This window comes from Mus musculus, chromosome 5, assembly GCF_000001635.26.
Source record: "Mus musculus strain C57BL/6J chromosome 5, GRCm38.p6 C57BL/6J".
NCBI lineage: Eukaryota > Metazoa > Chordata > Mammalia > Rodentia > Muridae > Mus > Mus musculus.
Genome location: NC_000071.6, coordinates 74672040 through 74688524, shown reverse-complemented (window position 1 = coordinate 74688524; position 16485 = coordinate 74672040). Strand labels below are relative to the sequence as shown.

General features: G+C 45.8%; 1 protein-coding gene across 14 annotated transcripts in view; it reads left to right on the top strand.

Annotated features, from left to right (window-relative positions):
* Lnx1 (ligand of numb-protein X 1) overlaps positions 1-16485 on the top strand; it is a 110597-nt gene that overhangs the window by 14519 nt on the left and 79593 nt on the right. For 7 of the 14 annotated variants that reach the window (XR_001784629.2, XR_003955587.1, XR_001784630.2 and 4 more), the window contains one exon: positions 2653-3129. Coding sequence is in view for 7 of the 14 variants with exons in the window: in XM_017320690.2 (XP_017176179.1) it covers positions 2738-3129 (392 nt within the window). In the remaining 7 variants the exon portion in view is untranslated. Of the gene's footprint in view, positions 1-2652; positions 3130-10362; positions 11018-16485 lie in introns of those variants that run through there. The other 7 variants (NM_010727.4, NM_001159578.1, NM_001159580.1 and 4 more) reach the window with 3 other exon arrangements.

The following is a 16485-nucleotide window of genomic DNA, read 5'->3' as shown; positions in this document are numbered from 1 at the left end:
CTGGCACATGGGAAGCAAAGTTATAAAAATATCCATCTGGATTGGTGTGATGTTGCATGCCTTTAATCTCAGCAGTTAGGAGGCAGAGGCCGGCAGAGCTCTGAGTTTGAGGCCAGCCTGGTCTCACTCATAGTGAGACTCTGACACTGACACACACACACACACACACACACACACACACACACACACACACACACACACAGAGAGAGAGAGAGAGAGAGAGAGAGAGAGAGAGAGAGAGAGAGAGAGGGAACAACCACATTTCTTCTTTACTAACACAGAATTGTAGAAATCTATTTGTGAGTGGGATTTTATCTAGTCTGTGACCTACAGGGAATTTTGTTTTGAGGTGGTTTTTTTGTTTGTTTGTAAGGTAGGACTCTTGGTGCAGAATATTCTAAAGAAGGTGATGTACCAGTGTATATATAGGCATGGGGGAGGAGGTCATACATTTAGTCAGCCTCATGTTAGGATTATGAAAGATCCCAGCCAGTGTCTGTCTTTCTATTGCTGTGCAGACCATGACCAAGGCAACTTATGGAAGAACTGGGCACAAAGAGGCTTCATAGGAAGGAGGAAGGGCTAAGAGGACAAGAGCACCAGGGGTGTGCACTGGAATATGTTCAAAGTACATGGTACATGTGCTAGAAACACCCTCATGCGGTCCTTTATAGTAATAATAAAAGGTTAAAGTCACATCCCAAAGACTTTATGACCAGCCCTATACCCCACCTCTCAAAAGCTCCATACCCTCTCCTCCCAGTAGCAGTACCCCGGGGACCAAGCCTATAACACATGAACCTTTGGGAGCCACTTGCCCAGATCACAGCAAGAGAGGCAGGGCTTCCCCTTGTCTTCTTCTACCTTCCTCCCCCCACCCCCAGAAGATCCTGAGTGGGTTCCTCCAGGAACACACTATACAAACCACACATCAGGTCTCTGCCACCATGTCATTGAGAAAGGAATGACACTCAAAATGAACAGTTAACTTTTCACTGGTGCCTGCAGCTACTGCCTGGTTTTCTGTTCGACTGTCTCCTTCCTTACAGCAGAACAAGTAAGGGCAGGACCAGAGCACATGGGAGTGTATGCCACAACTCTATAAGAATCTCCAAAGACCTAGAGATTTACCCTTCTGCACCTTTCTTCTTACATACATACAGTAGGATGACAACTTTTTGGGTGGCCCATTTCCATTCTCACATTTATTCTCAACTATTTCTGATCTCCTGGAAAGGATTTCCTGGGAACTTCTGGTGCCTTCTCAGAGTTCCAAGGACAAATAGCAGCCATGAGGTTTCCTTGAACTCTAGACTGACAGCAACTTCACCTCTCGACTGTTAGCATTCTGTGGACTCAGGGAGAGAGAAGTAAAATGCTGGACTCTGACGCTTCAGGCATCCTAGCTGAGCTCAGAAATGTAGACAGTGAAGCCGACTCGGTGCAGGTTGGAAGGCATGTATTTTCCTGAGATAAAGCCGCGTTTCGGCAAACAAGCTCAAAATGTTTGGAAAAGAAGAAAGATGGCGCCTCAGTGTGTGACAGGCGTACCCCTTCCACACGCATGTACCTTCTGTCTAGTTCATGTGTCTTTATGTCCCCATAGAAAGTGGAAAGTCTTTACTTATTTTTAAAAAGAAAAACAAAAAAGAGTTGTTTTGGAGGGGAGGGGAGGGGATAGAAGGGGACGGGAGGCTCAATGCGCCCTTGGCTTAAACACTGGCAGAGTTCTGGCAGACAACGATCTCTGCCAAGTTATGTGAGTGTACACCTCCTCTCTGGACTGAGGACTCCCTAAAATTGTATCTTTTACATAAGTGTTTGAGGTCTCCCTGTCGGCTCACAGCCTGGCTTAGAGTTGATAATTGAGAGTATTTATTAATTGTCTAAGAGATTTCCAAGGTATAAAATCAAACATTGGAAAAATCCCATCCTTTGTGAACTCCTGTATCAAAGGAAAAGACATATTGCCACGGGATATTTTTTTTTCTGGGGAAAAATATCCATATATAATTGAATCAAAGACAACTGTCATCAAAGTCTACTGTAATGACAAAGCAGAAAGATTCTCCTGTGGGAACTGAAACTCCATTTTCTAGGTCAACAAAGATAGACCAAAGACAAAAGAAATCCTGAAACACACATAAGAAAATCACCAGTGGTTAATCCATACTTTGTGTATGCCTTGTGAAAATCAAACATCTTCAACAAACTTACTTAATCCTCACGTCAGCCCTATAAGGTGGGCTGTGGTTACTCTGCTGCTTACTGGTTAAAGGCATCCATGCACGGTAGTGGTAGGACTGAACTCAGAGGCCACTTCACTAGTGATAACCAGACAGACGAGAAAGGTAATGAAGAGACATCAGGTTCAATTTTCTTAATGAAATATAATCTCTTGTGTGTGATCTACACATTTTACCAGTAGACAGGCCCCAAGTGATTATTTACCCATTAAGACTGGACTATTGCTGGTCTACATTATTCCTATAATACGAAGCAGAGGTTCAGTGAGGTAAAGCTAGTTGCCTGAGCATCTTAGAGTAGATGTTCGAGCCTGGCCTTCTCAGTCCCAGCTCAGCCCTGCTCACAGGAGCTCTGCTCTCCTCCTCAGGCTATGGTGTGATCATGAGCTGCCTTGTTCTTTTGTAGGGTTGCATGTGGGTGACTCTTAGAATATCTTGACCTGCTCCTGAGGAAATACTGCTTTCCTGAGTTTCCTGAACCCTACACAGCCATGAACCAACCGGACCTTGCAGATGACCCAGATCCCAGTCCCGAGCCTCTGTGCATAGTGTGTGGGCAAAACCACTCCCCAGAGGAAAACCACTTCTACACGTACACAGAGGATGTAGATGACGACCTCATATGCCACATCTGTCTGCAAGCATTGCTGGACCCTCTGGACACTCCATGTGGACACACCTACTGCACCCTGTGTCTCACCAACTTCCTGGTGGAGAAGGACTTCTGCCCTGTGGATCGAAAGCCTGTGGTTCTGCAGCACTGCAAGAAATCCAGTATCTTGGTCAACAAGCTTCTCAATAAGCTGTTGGTCACCTGCCCGTTCACGGAGCACTGCACTGAGGTGCTACAGCGCTGTGATCTCCAGCATCATTTCCAGACAAGGTAGGAACCTTTCTCTTTCTGCTTTCCCAGAGCCAGCTAGAAAGACATCCACACGGGTGCAGCAAGGACTCTTTCCAGTGCCCTGGCACTCTATAGGATGCCTGTATTTTCTGTCTGTCTGTCTGTCTGTCTGTCTGTCTGTCTCTCTCTCTCTCTCTCTCTCTCTCTCTCTCTCTCTCTCACCAGGGAAGAGATCTGTTCCAATACAACACAGCCTAGGTGTTGATGGCTGTGAACTAGTGTGAGGAAATATCACTAAGTAGGACTGGGTTGTGTGCAAGTGCTTATGTGTTTATAGTTCGGAAAAAAAAATGGTGTTATGAATGTCGGGGCTTACATATCAAATATCACCACCAGGTCGTGTTTCAAATGCTTGGTCCTCAGCCAAGGGTGCTCTTTGTGGAGGTAGCAGGAGCTTCAAGAGATAGAGCCTAGCTGGAAGAAATAGCGTACCAGGGCATACCTCTGAGTTCATGCTAGGTCCAAGTGCCCCTCTTTTCTCTCTATTTTCTGGCTACCCTCTTCACCAGGATGGACAGAAATTCTGAAACCATGAGCCCAAAGAAATCCTTCTATAAGTAAACCATCTCTCTAATTCATGTAGGATCTACGTTTATTCATTTACTTATTTTTAATTTTAATTTTTTATTGACATATTTTCATCATATATAGAGTTGGGTTCTATAATAACAAGCTCTTTTCAATAACTCAAACTAAGTTTTTAACATGAGAAAAGTCAGAAAAATATCACCCTTCATTCTAGCTTGCTCCCTATGGCCGTGATAAATGCCATGACCAAAAGCAACTTGGGAAGAAAATGGTCTATTTGACTTACACATGCCAGTCACATTGTCCAGCATTAGAGGAAGCTGAGGCAGGGATTTGAGGCAGGAGCTGAAGCAGAGGCCGTGGAGGAGTGCTACTTCCTGGCTTGTTCAATGTTCTCTCTTATAGCATCCAGGACAAGGGTAGTACCGCCAACAGTGGGCTAGGCTCTCCCATATCAGTCATTAATCAGGAAAATGTCCTACAGACTTGCCTTCTGACAACCTGATGGAGTCATCTTCTCCTTTGAGGTTCTCTCTTCCCAGATAGCTGTAGCTGTATCAAGGTGACATAAACTTAACCAGAACACCCTCTGAGTGACTTTCTGTTTCTCTTTTGGCCAAGGTGCACACATTGGTGACAGAAAGGAGAGGTGCTACCTGCTGCTGGTGACTGGCATCCCCTGCTTCCCCACCTGCTTCTCAAATTGTCCCTTCTCGGTGTTGTGTGCCTGGGCATTCCTCTGTGGATGGCCTCACTGGTGGCTCTGGGCCTATTTCCCGTGAGGAGCTCTTCTCAGTATACTTAAGGTGCTTAATCAAGTGTGGACAATAATACCACAGTCATTTTGTAAGAGGAAATCTGCAGGCTTGTGTTTATCTTGGTTCCTGTCATGGCCAGGGCAAGAGGCAGGTGCAGGTAACTTTTTTAAAGGTCACATACCTTAGGTCATGAATCTGTGGCTTTGTCTTCTGAAACATGAGTGCATTCTCTAACAAGAAAGCTTTTCTCATACAAGGGCCTGCGTGTATTGCTTAGCATGCGTTTCCCATGCTGGTTATGACGGCGGACTCAAGACGTCCAGCCAGATGTTTCCAGCGTAGGTTTGTAGTAAATGCTTTCCCCAAGGAGGGTGTGATCAAAAGAGATGGTGGTGCGGGTGCGTGTTAGTGACCTTTGCTGATAATTTTGCCCAGGTCTGAGGCATTGTGGAAAGGAACATAAACTCAAGGTCAAAGGTGAGGTAGGTCCTGTCCAGTTATGCCAAGACCAGGGAGCATGTTGGGTAAGGAATATTGGAGACCTAAAGAGAAATCTGGTAGAAATACGAACATGTGCCATTGTCCAGTCTCTGCCATAGTTTCATCTTTTTTTCCTAATTGGGATGTATTAGTTCCCCATTGCTGCTGTAACCACATGCTTTCTGACTTCACATAACTCAGGTTTGTTATCTCAGAGTTCTCCAAAGGGTTGGAAATCCAACAAATCCAATCTAGCTGGGAGGCACCCAACCAACATCAAAGGCTGTCTGGGCTGAATTCCTTGGGGCTGTAGGTGAGGTTCTTATTTCTCTCCCCCTTCAGCTTCTAGATGCTTCCTCCTTGAGGATGACCAAAGAGTGATGGAGGGACAACAAGCCAGGGTAGACCCATGGGGCTACAGGGGAAGAAATCCAGACTTAGCTGCCCCAACAGAACTTCCATTCATGCACCTGTCGATGCTACCCCATGACCAGAATATCTCAAGGAAGCTGGGGAAAAAGTGTTGGCAATCACAGGATTGGTAATGAAGAGCACTTGGGAAAGAGCTGTGAGGGAGGAACCCCAGCCTGACAGAAGTGCAGTTACCTCTTCAAGCTGTGGCTCTCTGGGGAGGAAAACCCCCCACTTCAAGGAAGCATGGGCCCCAACACCTGCCTTTGCACCTCTCCCTCCACACTAGAGCTGCCTGAGTAGATTGACACCAGTGTTTCCCAAAATACACATTAGTCATCAAGTGCTTAATATAGGCAGAGACACCCTCCAGCACCAGACCCAAATATGTGTTTGTAAAAGTTTATTAATTCAGAGCTAACCCTGGGCCTGCCTTCTTATCCTTCATAGGCATTGGCCATTACTGGTCAGTAGACCACCTTTTCCTTCTCTTAAAAGGAACATTAGGAAGACCCAGTAGTTATTGTTTTAGACATCTGTTGAACTGGGAAGACTCGGGTGACCAGGAGGCAAGTATCTCTTTGTCTCTAAGGTGTGATGGGGCTGATGGCTGGAGCCACTGGCCTGTGGAGATTCTGGGGAGAGCTTTTGCGAAGACGTTTTGCTCTTTTTTTCTCATTTTTTTTTTGAGAGGAGTTTTCATGAAGAGGAAATTGACCTCGACTTCTATACTGTAGCTGAAGATGACTTTAAAATCTTGACCTTCCTGCCCCCATCTCCTCAGTGTTGGGACCACAGGCATGCGCCACCACACCCAACAATTTAGCATTTTTGACCACTCTTATTGTCACTTTCTTCAGTAGACATACATAGAAGCTTATTTTTAAAATTAAGAATTGCTGAGCTGGGAATGTAACTCAGTTGGTAGAGCACTTGACTGCTACACACAAAACCTTGGGTGTGATGCCCCAGCACCATATCAACCAAGGGCAGGGTCGCACATCTGTTACCCAGCTCTTGAATGACAGAAGCAAGAGGATCATGAGTTCAAGGGCATTCTTAACTCTATAGGGAGTTCAACGCAGATATGGGCTACCTAATACCCTGTCTCCAATAATATATTTATGATGCACAGCCTTGTGCTTTAAGCATCAATGTGTTGTGGAGTGGATTAATGGAGGGGGGGCAGGTTTTTAACATGCTCTGCACATACCAAGTTTTTGGTGATGAAAACTCTTAAATCTGCCATGTACATGGTCCATTGTAAACAGATAATGTCAGAGAGTAGGGCTTGTGAACGTCTTCTGCCTGTTTCACTGAATTTCACATCTTTAACAGATGGTAGACTTGCATCTGGGGTACAGCTGTATCACGTTCTATAAGCAGATGCTGTGTCCTTCAGGGTTCTGGCCATCTATACACAGTGACCTGAAGAGCCTTTGCTGGGGAAAGCTTTAGTAAAACATGCAGGATGAATTGTGGCTTTGAGCTTCTGCCCCATTGCTGACACTTGCCTCAGACTAGAGCACTCTGGGAGTACTGGGAGCCGGGGACCCAGTGTATGGAGTTTGATAGGTTCTCTTGATTTCTGCCCTCTTATATGCCTTTAGATGATGTCACATGTGTCTGCTCAGAGATCCTGGTTAGTGGCACAGGGCTGGTTGAGTTGGATGGCAGCCTTCTAACCAACGTATAATGCCAGGAGATGTCATGGGGCCACAGTAACGGGCCTGGCTGATAAGTCTCTCTCCATATCTCCTGTCGTTGTGAGTGTGCATAGACACCACCTTGCTAGTCTTTGCTTCAAGGGAAGACTTAGGTCAATTTTATCATATCTCCACTAGATGACAACCTCATCTGCATGTGTGACATTTATCAAGAACCATAACAGCCTGAGCCCTAATGAAAGAGGCTGGGATTTCTGCTTCAGAGGAAGCTAACCTTGGAAGGCTAAAGAAGAGATGCTGAAAACATCCCACACAGTGTTGCTTCATAGAACCAACTCTCTGCCCTCTGTCTCTCTCGTTCTCTTGATGTTTTGGTTATGAGCCTTTAGTGGCTAAGCTGGCTCTCTATCCTTATTTCTCTTTCTCGTTAAAAGTGGGAGATAATAGAGATGACCCTACCTAAGCACCCTCTGGCAAGCAAAAAGAAATCATTGTTCAGTGTTTTGAAAGAGGCTGGAATGAGAACATGATTCAGTCGGCTCAAGCCCCACTTGGCTGCAGGTTCTCAGGAAGACTGTCTTGATGAAGTCTGGTCAATGTCCTGGGAATATCTCCTTCAAAGATCTGCCCTGGGCCCTCTGTGGCCCCTGACTCTATCAGGGGCCCTTTTCTGGCATTTTCAGTACAATCTGTGCTTAGCTGGCTGTCCACAGTCTAGGTAGGAGTTCACTGCAGGAGAAGGAACCCAGAGCATCACTTTTGGACCTGTTTGCTTGGCCATTTCAGGTTGGCAGAATATCCACACACTGGCACACCTTCTCACAGTGACTTTATAGAGTTTTGTTCTTTTGAGGCAAGGTCTCACCACTGTCTTAGTCGGGGTTTCTATTCCTGCACAAACATCATGACCAAGATGCAAGTTGGGGAGGAAAGGGTGTATTCGGCTTACACTTCCATACTGTTGTTCATCACCAAGGAAGTCAGGACTGGAACTCAAGCAGGTCAGAAAGCAGGAGCTGATGCAGAGGCCATGGAGGGATGTTCTTTACTGGCTTGCTTCCCCTGGCTTGCTCAGCCTGCTCTCTTATAGAACCAAGATTACCAGCCCAGAGATGGCACCACCCACAAGGGGCCTTTCCCCCTTGATCACTAATTGAGAAAATGCCTTACAGTTGGATCTCATGGAGGCATTTCCTCAACTGAAGCTCCTTTCTCTGTGATAACTCCAGCCTGTGTCAAATTGACACAAAACTAGCCAGTACAACCACGTAACTCTGGCTGTCATGGAACTCGCTTATGTAGACCAGGCAGATCTTGAACTCAACAGAGATCCACCTGTCTCTGCTGTTCAAGAGCTGAGATTAAAGTTATACACCACCATGCCTGGCATTATTGTGACTCTCTAGCCATAAGCCCAGCTGGGTCCTTACCTCATCTCTGCTTAGCAATGAGAAAAGAAAATGAGAGACAGTGGTGGACAACTGAGGGGCTTGCAGGGCAAAGAGGACAGGCAGTAGTGCACCAGGGCATGGATTAGGGTTAGGGCTGTTTACTCTTAAGGAAGCTGTAGAACAATACATGGCCATTCCAAGTGAGAGCTTTGATCCCCGAGGGAGTTCCACTGATTAGGATTCCATCTGGCAGGCAAGAGGACATCAAGTGGTATAGGAGTAAGGAGTTGGGAAGTTTTCTTTTTCTCATGGAACACAAAGTCTCAGTAGCAAGGCTGGGACTACGATGATGTCACCCCAATGCCATCAGGTGTCCAGGCTTCCTTCTGTTTTTCAGTTTAGTGTCCACCCTCAAGCTGGTCACTGTGTGTTCCCAAAAAAACGGCTGCTCGCCATAGGATCTCCTAGTAGTTTCGGGCAGGAAGGGAGCCGAGACCGTTTCCTTTCAAGACCTTTCTGGAATTTGTTTAAACTTTATTGGTCTGAATCCAGGGCCACCCATCCACAAGAGAGGCCAAGTGTGTTCCTGACACAAACATGGGTTCTGTTAGAAGGAAGATCAGATATCTGGTAGGCAGCCAATGATGGCCACAGTATGACAAAGGAACAACGGGAAGGATGTGTTCGTTTTTCTGTTGCGTTCTCATTCATTCATCCAACTGTTCATCCTGAAATGCAAGGAGACAAATGGATACGCCCTCTTTCACTTTTCCTAGAACACCTATTGGGTTGTCAGTCGTACCCTGCCATGTCCATTCACGTCATTACGATGGATGTCATGGTAGCTACAGCGTGCTGCATGCGAGTTAGGGATCACACTCTAGGGTGAGCATGTGTAAGAAGAGATTGTACCAGAACTTGCTCAAACCCACATTTAGAAAAAGATGGCAGCATATCTTCCTTCTTGGTCTAGGAGGGAAGAGGAAAAAAAAAATGAGACAAGGATAGACGAGCCGCTGTGACTAAGCGTGATCGGCGATTACTGATGACGTAGGCATCATTTGGTTCTGCCTCCATAGCAATGCTCTGAGTTAGAATACTGTTTGTTGTTGCTGATGCTCTCCTACAGAGGAGGAAGTTCAGAGAGGGTGGGCAGCATAGCTATGACACCCAGCATGAGACAGAGCTGGGATTCCAATCTCAAGCTTGTCACCTCCAGCTTCCTCCTTACTGCTCTTCACCAGCTCTGACTCACTCCTGCATACCAGCCTTCTCTGCCTGCCAGAGAAGTCAAGTTCAATTCAGGCCTCGGTGAGATTAGCCATGAGTATGCCAGACTCTATCAGAAATGCCTATGTCTGATCTAGACTATGAACGTTCAGTGCACAGGCAAAGCTCGGCTCCGTTTGAATGCTCTCAGCCAGCCTTGCCTTGATACCCAATTCTGATGTCAAACTTTCAGACACTGTAGAGCTGACTGCAGTTCCCCTGCCCCCCAGATGTAGACCCTCCTGTACTCCTCTTCCTCCTCTTCCTTGCAAGTGCAGGCTGTTAATCCAGAATTTAACTGTCCCTTTGAGCCATTTCTCTGACAACTTAGCCCCTGGAGTTAGCGAGATACATGAACACTTCTTGAATATGGAGTCTTGGGAGTGTCTTGGCCATCAGAGCTAGGGCCCATAACCCCCATCCAACTTTAAGCTGGAAGAAGTAATGGGGTCAGGTCCCCACAAGCAAAGATGTATATTATAGTCATGTCAGTAACTGAGGTTCAGGTACTGCAACAAATGCCAGAGCTTAGTCCACAGGGAAGAACAAGGATGGCTCCCTTCTCACGGACAAAACCCCGTTTACACAGTACCGATGTCTATTTGGGCTCATTAGTATTCTCAAAGAAAACAGTCTGGTCTTCTGGGGAGCCTGTCTTCACAACTGGCCACAGGCATCATTCTGTGTCAGGATGGAGAAGGGTAAAGCATCCAAGCTCAGGAGGGGTGGTTCCTCCTTCCGCACCTCCTGGGAATCGACATCACAAAGCTGAGAGACTCCAGGCTTGGCTCCCAAGATGCTATTTTGAGCATCTCTCTGCAGCAGGCTGCAGTATGGCTTTTGATTATTCACGCATTCACCCGTGTGGAGTGGAGTTGAATGTGCCATGCCCGTGCCCTCTTCCAACACAGCCTCACTCCCAGCCAGGCTGTTCCAGGCCAGTGATGTAAACGTACCAGCTGCTTCAGGAGAGCCAGTCCGAATCCTGCAGGAGGGGCCCATCCCTCTCCCAGGCATTCATCAGCCTGCTGCCTTCAGCCTAAGCCCTCTTGCCAACCATGGTGGGTCTCTCCGGTCTCCCATCGCTTTATCAGAGATGCCCAGAGCTAATCCTCTTACAGGCTCATGATTTATAGTATGCCTTAATCTACAGGCTCCAAGTCGGGTGCATTATTATCTTCTGATTGTGGGGAAATGAATAGATTTGCTTAAACAGGCTACACTGGGCTGGCAGGAGGTGGTCAGGAGGAAGGCGGCAGACTGCTCGGAAAATGAAGGCGCTGCTGCTTCTGGTCCTGCCCTGGCTGAGTCCAGCTAACTACATTGACAATGTGGGCAACCTGCACTTCCTGTACTCGGAACTGTGAGTCCCCTCTCAGTGCCCACAACTCCGTGTGTGTGTGTGTGTGTGTGTGTGTGTGTGTGTGTGTGTAATGGATGGAGGGAGTTTCTGAGTCGCTTTCCTAGCTGGATTTGTTTCTGGCAGTAATTCTACATAGATTGTATATGCATGAATAAAATGCCTTACAGCAGTTGAAGCAGCACGCTTAGTGCTTTGTGACTTAATAGAAAACATCATTTTAATGGGTGTGCTGCTTGCTTCTCCAACATGCATTTCCCCACTTCTGTGCTAAGCTGCTTGATGTGTGTCCGTGTGTGTGCTCGTGCTTAGCCTTTTCTTGATAGATGTGACTTCTTCCCCTTTCCATAAAAAGAACTAAGAGAGCAATTAAGACCATAGCTTGCAAGCAGACATGTGTGTCTTGTATAAGGGATTTCTATTGCCATCAGAGCTGATACCTGAAAACAGGTGCAATGTCAGTAAGAGAGAAAGATAATCTTATGCATCTAGAAGTGTAAGTTTTACTTTTATTTTGGATCATTTTTAAACCTATAGAAAATAGAGAACTGTGCCATTTTGATACCTATATTCCCATCATAACAATCTCAAGACTAATATTTTAGCAAGCTCCAGGCCATCCAAGCCTATGTAACTTCATAGCAGGACCCTGCCTCAAAAAATACATGCAAACACACATACAAAGATGAACCATATACATATATATGTATATCTTTAAAATAGTCTTGGGTAAATTATGCTATCATAAAATTTCACCCTCAACTACTTCACAGTGTACTTCTAAAATATAAATATACTTTCCTACATGACTAGGATCTATTTTATGAGAGGAAATAACTTAGGCCCATAACTTTAAGTATTTTTCTGGCTCCTTTGTTGAAAGAATTACTAACTACTATGGCTGCTTTCCACCAGACACAGAGGATATGTTGCTCAGTTTACAGTATTTACAAAATTCCCCCATGGTAACCAGACAGAAACTACAGTAAGAATGATTTTTTCCCCCAAGGGATGGGATCTTTCAGTGTAGACCAGGCTGCCCCAGAACTCTCATTCTCCTGCCTCAGTTGCCTAGGTGATGGGATGTCCAGGGTCAGTACAGAGAACAAGAGAATCTAAACAGGGTTCATAGAGCTCTGGTTAGAAAAAGCTTATCTAAGTTGCAATACCACTCATGGATGTGTGGAGACAATCAGTCGTCTTTGTATTTATTCACACTAATTAGTCTGTCAAAGGCAGTAGCTACTCAATGAATGCTTGACAAATAGAAAAAGACATTTGAGGCAAGTCATTTATTTTACAGAAGTGCCTGGTCCACTTAACAGAAAAGTAACACTGGTTTACCTGAGAGCAGAAAGCTCAAAGAGAAAGTGTGTGGCTTTATCTTGAGTTGTGAGGGCCTCTGGGGAGATTATGACGTTGCAAAAGCCTTTCTTGACACTGTAGAGTGGCAGAGCTTCCTCTCCCCTCCTGATGGTGGCTGAGGTTTCAGTCTCTGGAATCCAAGGCCACTTTCATTCTTTCTGTCCATCCCACCCACCTGCATCCTTGCCAATCACTGTGTTATTTTCTCATGACTGCTGAAACAAATGTCCACAAACTGGGTATCTAGATACTTATTTTTTCACTGTTTTGGAGTCCACATACTTGAAATCAGGATATAAGTCCACACCCACTGTCAAGCTGTAGGGGAAAGCCTTTCCCTGTCCTCAGTGTCTGCTGGCTCTAAGCATTCTAAGCTTTGCAACTGTAGTTTCCTTTTCTGTCTATATAAGGCCTTCTGCATCCTTTCCTTTTCTGTTTGTGTCTCTTTCCCTCCTCTCCTCCACTTTTGTTGTTGTTGTTTGTTTGTTTGTTTACCTGCAGTACCAGGTACCACACCTAGGACTGTGAACATGCTAGGAAGCCACAGCATCTTCTCATAAGGATATTGCCACCATGCTTGGACCCAGTTGGATAATGAGCATGGTCCTATCTTGAGACCCTTAGCCTAGTTTAATTTCAGTCCTAACGCATTTTATCTAAATAAGGTCATGTTCACAATTCTGAGTAGAGTTAACTTTAGGTTGCCACCCTTTGGCCTACTTTAGATGCTATAGAAGAGCCCCTCCATTTAGCTACTCTCAGTCTTAACAAGCTTGTTAAAGGAAAGCTTTTCATTTTAGTGTAAAAATATTCTTCCTGTATATATATGAACCCTGAGGCAAAGTCTCTCAAATCCTCTGAGTGGACAGAGCAGGCCCCTCTGAAGCTCTCCAGAAAGCCTGGTGCTACAGAATTTCTAGGATAACATTTCTAAAGGCATTGTGGTCAGAACTTGTTAGAAGTTTCCAGTTACTGAGGAAGTAAAAAAAAAAAATTGTCCACTTCTGGTTTTCAGAGAACTTTGGGGTGTGAGCTGGACCTTGAAGTATAGGTAGGAATTGGGGTTCAAATGGGATCTCAAGAGCAGTTCCAAATAGCAAGTAGCAGTGGTTTTTATCAAATCCTGGTTATTACAAAACTTTGACAATTTAATTCTCAACCATGAGGGGACTGCTCAGTCTTTAATACCCCAGAGACAGCAGGAGGTGGCTGTGTGCCCTTGAGATAAAGAGCTTTGATCTCCTATCTACCACGGGTACCCGGACCTCAGAGACAGAACCATGGGGATTGGCTGGCTTCCTTTCCCTCTGCTCTTGGCTCTAATACCACCTGGATGAAGCTTGTTCTGTGTCCTCTCAGCTTCCACATGCAGAGTCTCCCTTGAGTCCCCTTCTCTCTAGCACCAAGTTCTCAGCACCACTGGGGACCTACCTAGGATACTGGAGCTAGTCAGCAAATGTTTCAAAATTTAGTCCAGGACTGTCTGTCCCGACTCACACCTACAAGATCCAGGTAGGAAATGTTTAATATAGAAGTCACTTAGGTAGAAGGCAAAGATCCATGGCCACCTACAGAATGTATATTAAAGTATGTGTGTGTGTGTGTGTGTGTGTAATTCATTATGTGCATTCAAATTTAATTTAAAAGTAATTTAATCCCAAGCAATAATACTGTGTCCCAGCCAGCTGATTACTCATGTATGTTCAGTTTGACCCCCAGGACTGAGAGTTTCTGACTGGCAGCTAGGTCCTTCTTGAAGCACAATCGCTGTCACTTATTGCCTTCCTTAGCTTACAGGAGAGGGAACCCAGCAGGAGAATCCTAAAGCCAAGGTACTGGGTGACAATCTGTAGTTGGAGGCAGGGAATCTAGGGCACTCCCAGAGTATGAACTGTCAAAGCAAGTCCTGAGGCTGGAGATGCATGGTTGTGAGAGGGCACCTCCCGCACGTGTTCAGAGTCTGGCCTCTGCCCTTGGCACCACAAACCCACAACCGTATACACAACAGTACTGAGCTAAAAACTTCTCTCTCTGACCTTCTTAGAGCCCAAAGAGAACACAGGCAAGATCCTCACTATTAAGAGTGTTCCTTGAGTTCTCTCCTCTCCAGCATGTGGATAGGGGGCATGTAGGGACATGTATATACACAGGGGCCTGAGAACGGGTGGGCTCTCAGGACCACCTAGAGTGCGTTTTCAAGTTCATGATTCTTGGCTTTAACTCAATCCTAGTAAAATTTACCTCTTTTGGGATGGAGCCGCCATTTTCCTCCTTGACTTATCCAGATCACCCACGTGGGCCACCATTTCCCATTTCTATAGGGATCAAGCTTTCCCAGGTGAGTCTGTGGCAGCATTCAAGAGCCCTTTGTTCTGGCCGGAAGCCATCATCTCCTGACTTCTCTGATAAAAGCTACCTCTATGCTTGGTGTGTCTGTGACCTCCTGTCTGGGCGTCACTAAGAACTTAGAGTTCTACTCACCAGATAGTGGTTGAGGGATGTATGCCCACCTGCTGAACAACCTGAAGCGCGAGGACTGAAACTGAATGGGGTTGTTTCCCATCTTGGCCCATCCATTACTAAGACACGCTGCAATAAAAAATTTATAAACAAGTTGTAAATTGCTCACCATAACTCAAGCTAAGCCCCTCGCAGATGTTCCAGAACACAGCTCTGAAGTTGCTGAACTGAAGTAGGCATCACCCGCTCAGTGACCTACTGTGGCATTCGTTAACAATTCTTTAGTTTAGCAAGAACTCCAGGGAAAAGTACTGATGCTTGAAGTATAGCGTGTATCTCAGTGCCCACAGCAAAGCCTGAAGAAAAAGTACTGAAAATTGAAAGGCTGCTTCTACCTTCAAAGTTCCCTCTCAAAGCACATGAACTCTCCACTGTAGGGAGTTCTCCACAAGGCAGTTCAGCATGGTTACTAGAACACATAACTATGAGATTAATGCTATTGCTTAGCTCTGCAACTTCTCAGAAAGCTGAAGAGCACCCCCCCTCTCTCTCTACCTTGGAGTCAGATAAATATTTTTGATTTGGAGGTGGAATCACTCACTATTCACAGTAGCCATTTCCAGGATCTGGAGAGAGAAGTTGCTTCCTAGTCCCTGCCCCCCCCTTACCCCCCCCCCCCCGTGAGATAGTTGTTCTACATGAGAGTGGTCTGAGCCGCCAGAACTGTGTGTACTAGAGAAGCTGAGTTATTCTAAATTTGCTGCTTAGATCATTTAAGGTTGTGGAGGGGTAAGGCCTCCTGGAGAAACTGCTGAGAGCAGCAAGAGAAGTGGGAACGCTGTGTATAGCCTTGAAAACTGAGTCCAGTCCAGAAGTCAAGGGCACAGGGACGCTGCTCACCCACCAAGTGTCTTAGGACCAAGGACACTAAACACCCACCACCTCCCTAGAAGAACTTTTCTCAAGGCAATCTGCCAAGCACACCTCTGACGAGTCATATGGGCATTCTACACCAGAGACATTGCTTTGGGGCTCGCAGGCCAAAGAGCTGTCAGTCAAATATAGTTGGGCATTCTGGGCTTGAAAGTGAGAGGACTGCTTGCCTTGGTTTTGTCTGTCGCTCACTAGGTGGTCCAGTTACTGGCTCTCCCTTTTCTGGGTCAAGGTCTCACAACGGTAATCATCACTGTGTTTCTTTTTCCTCCCTTGCTGACATCAGCTGTTGGTCCATGGACGATAGAAAGCAGGGAAGCATCCTCTTCGGAGCTTCATGTGAATAGCGATCCATTCGGGTACATCTAAATTCCTGCAGTTGTATTCTACCATGGGTATAGGAGGAAGAGATGGAACAAGAGGAATGACTTCATCATCTATTTCTTCCCCATTGCCGCTGTGTTATTGCCCCCCCCCAAACACATTTGAATCCACACTAACTGCCTTAGCTTTATGGATTTGTCTGCAAATGTTGTCCCTACTGAATCTCAAAAAAAAATGTTTCTTTTTCACTGATCTTGAAAGGGGAGGGGGGGAAGTTATCTGTAATTTTCTTGCTTATATGTTATATGTGTTCTTGCTTCTATGTTTTGAGTAGCTGAGGTGAAGCTTTGATAGGACCCAAGTGGAAGGAGATAAAGTTTACAAGTAAG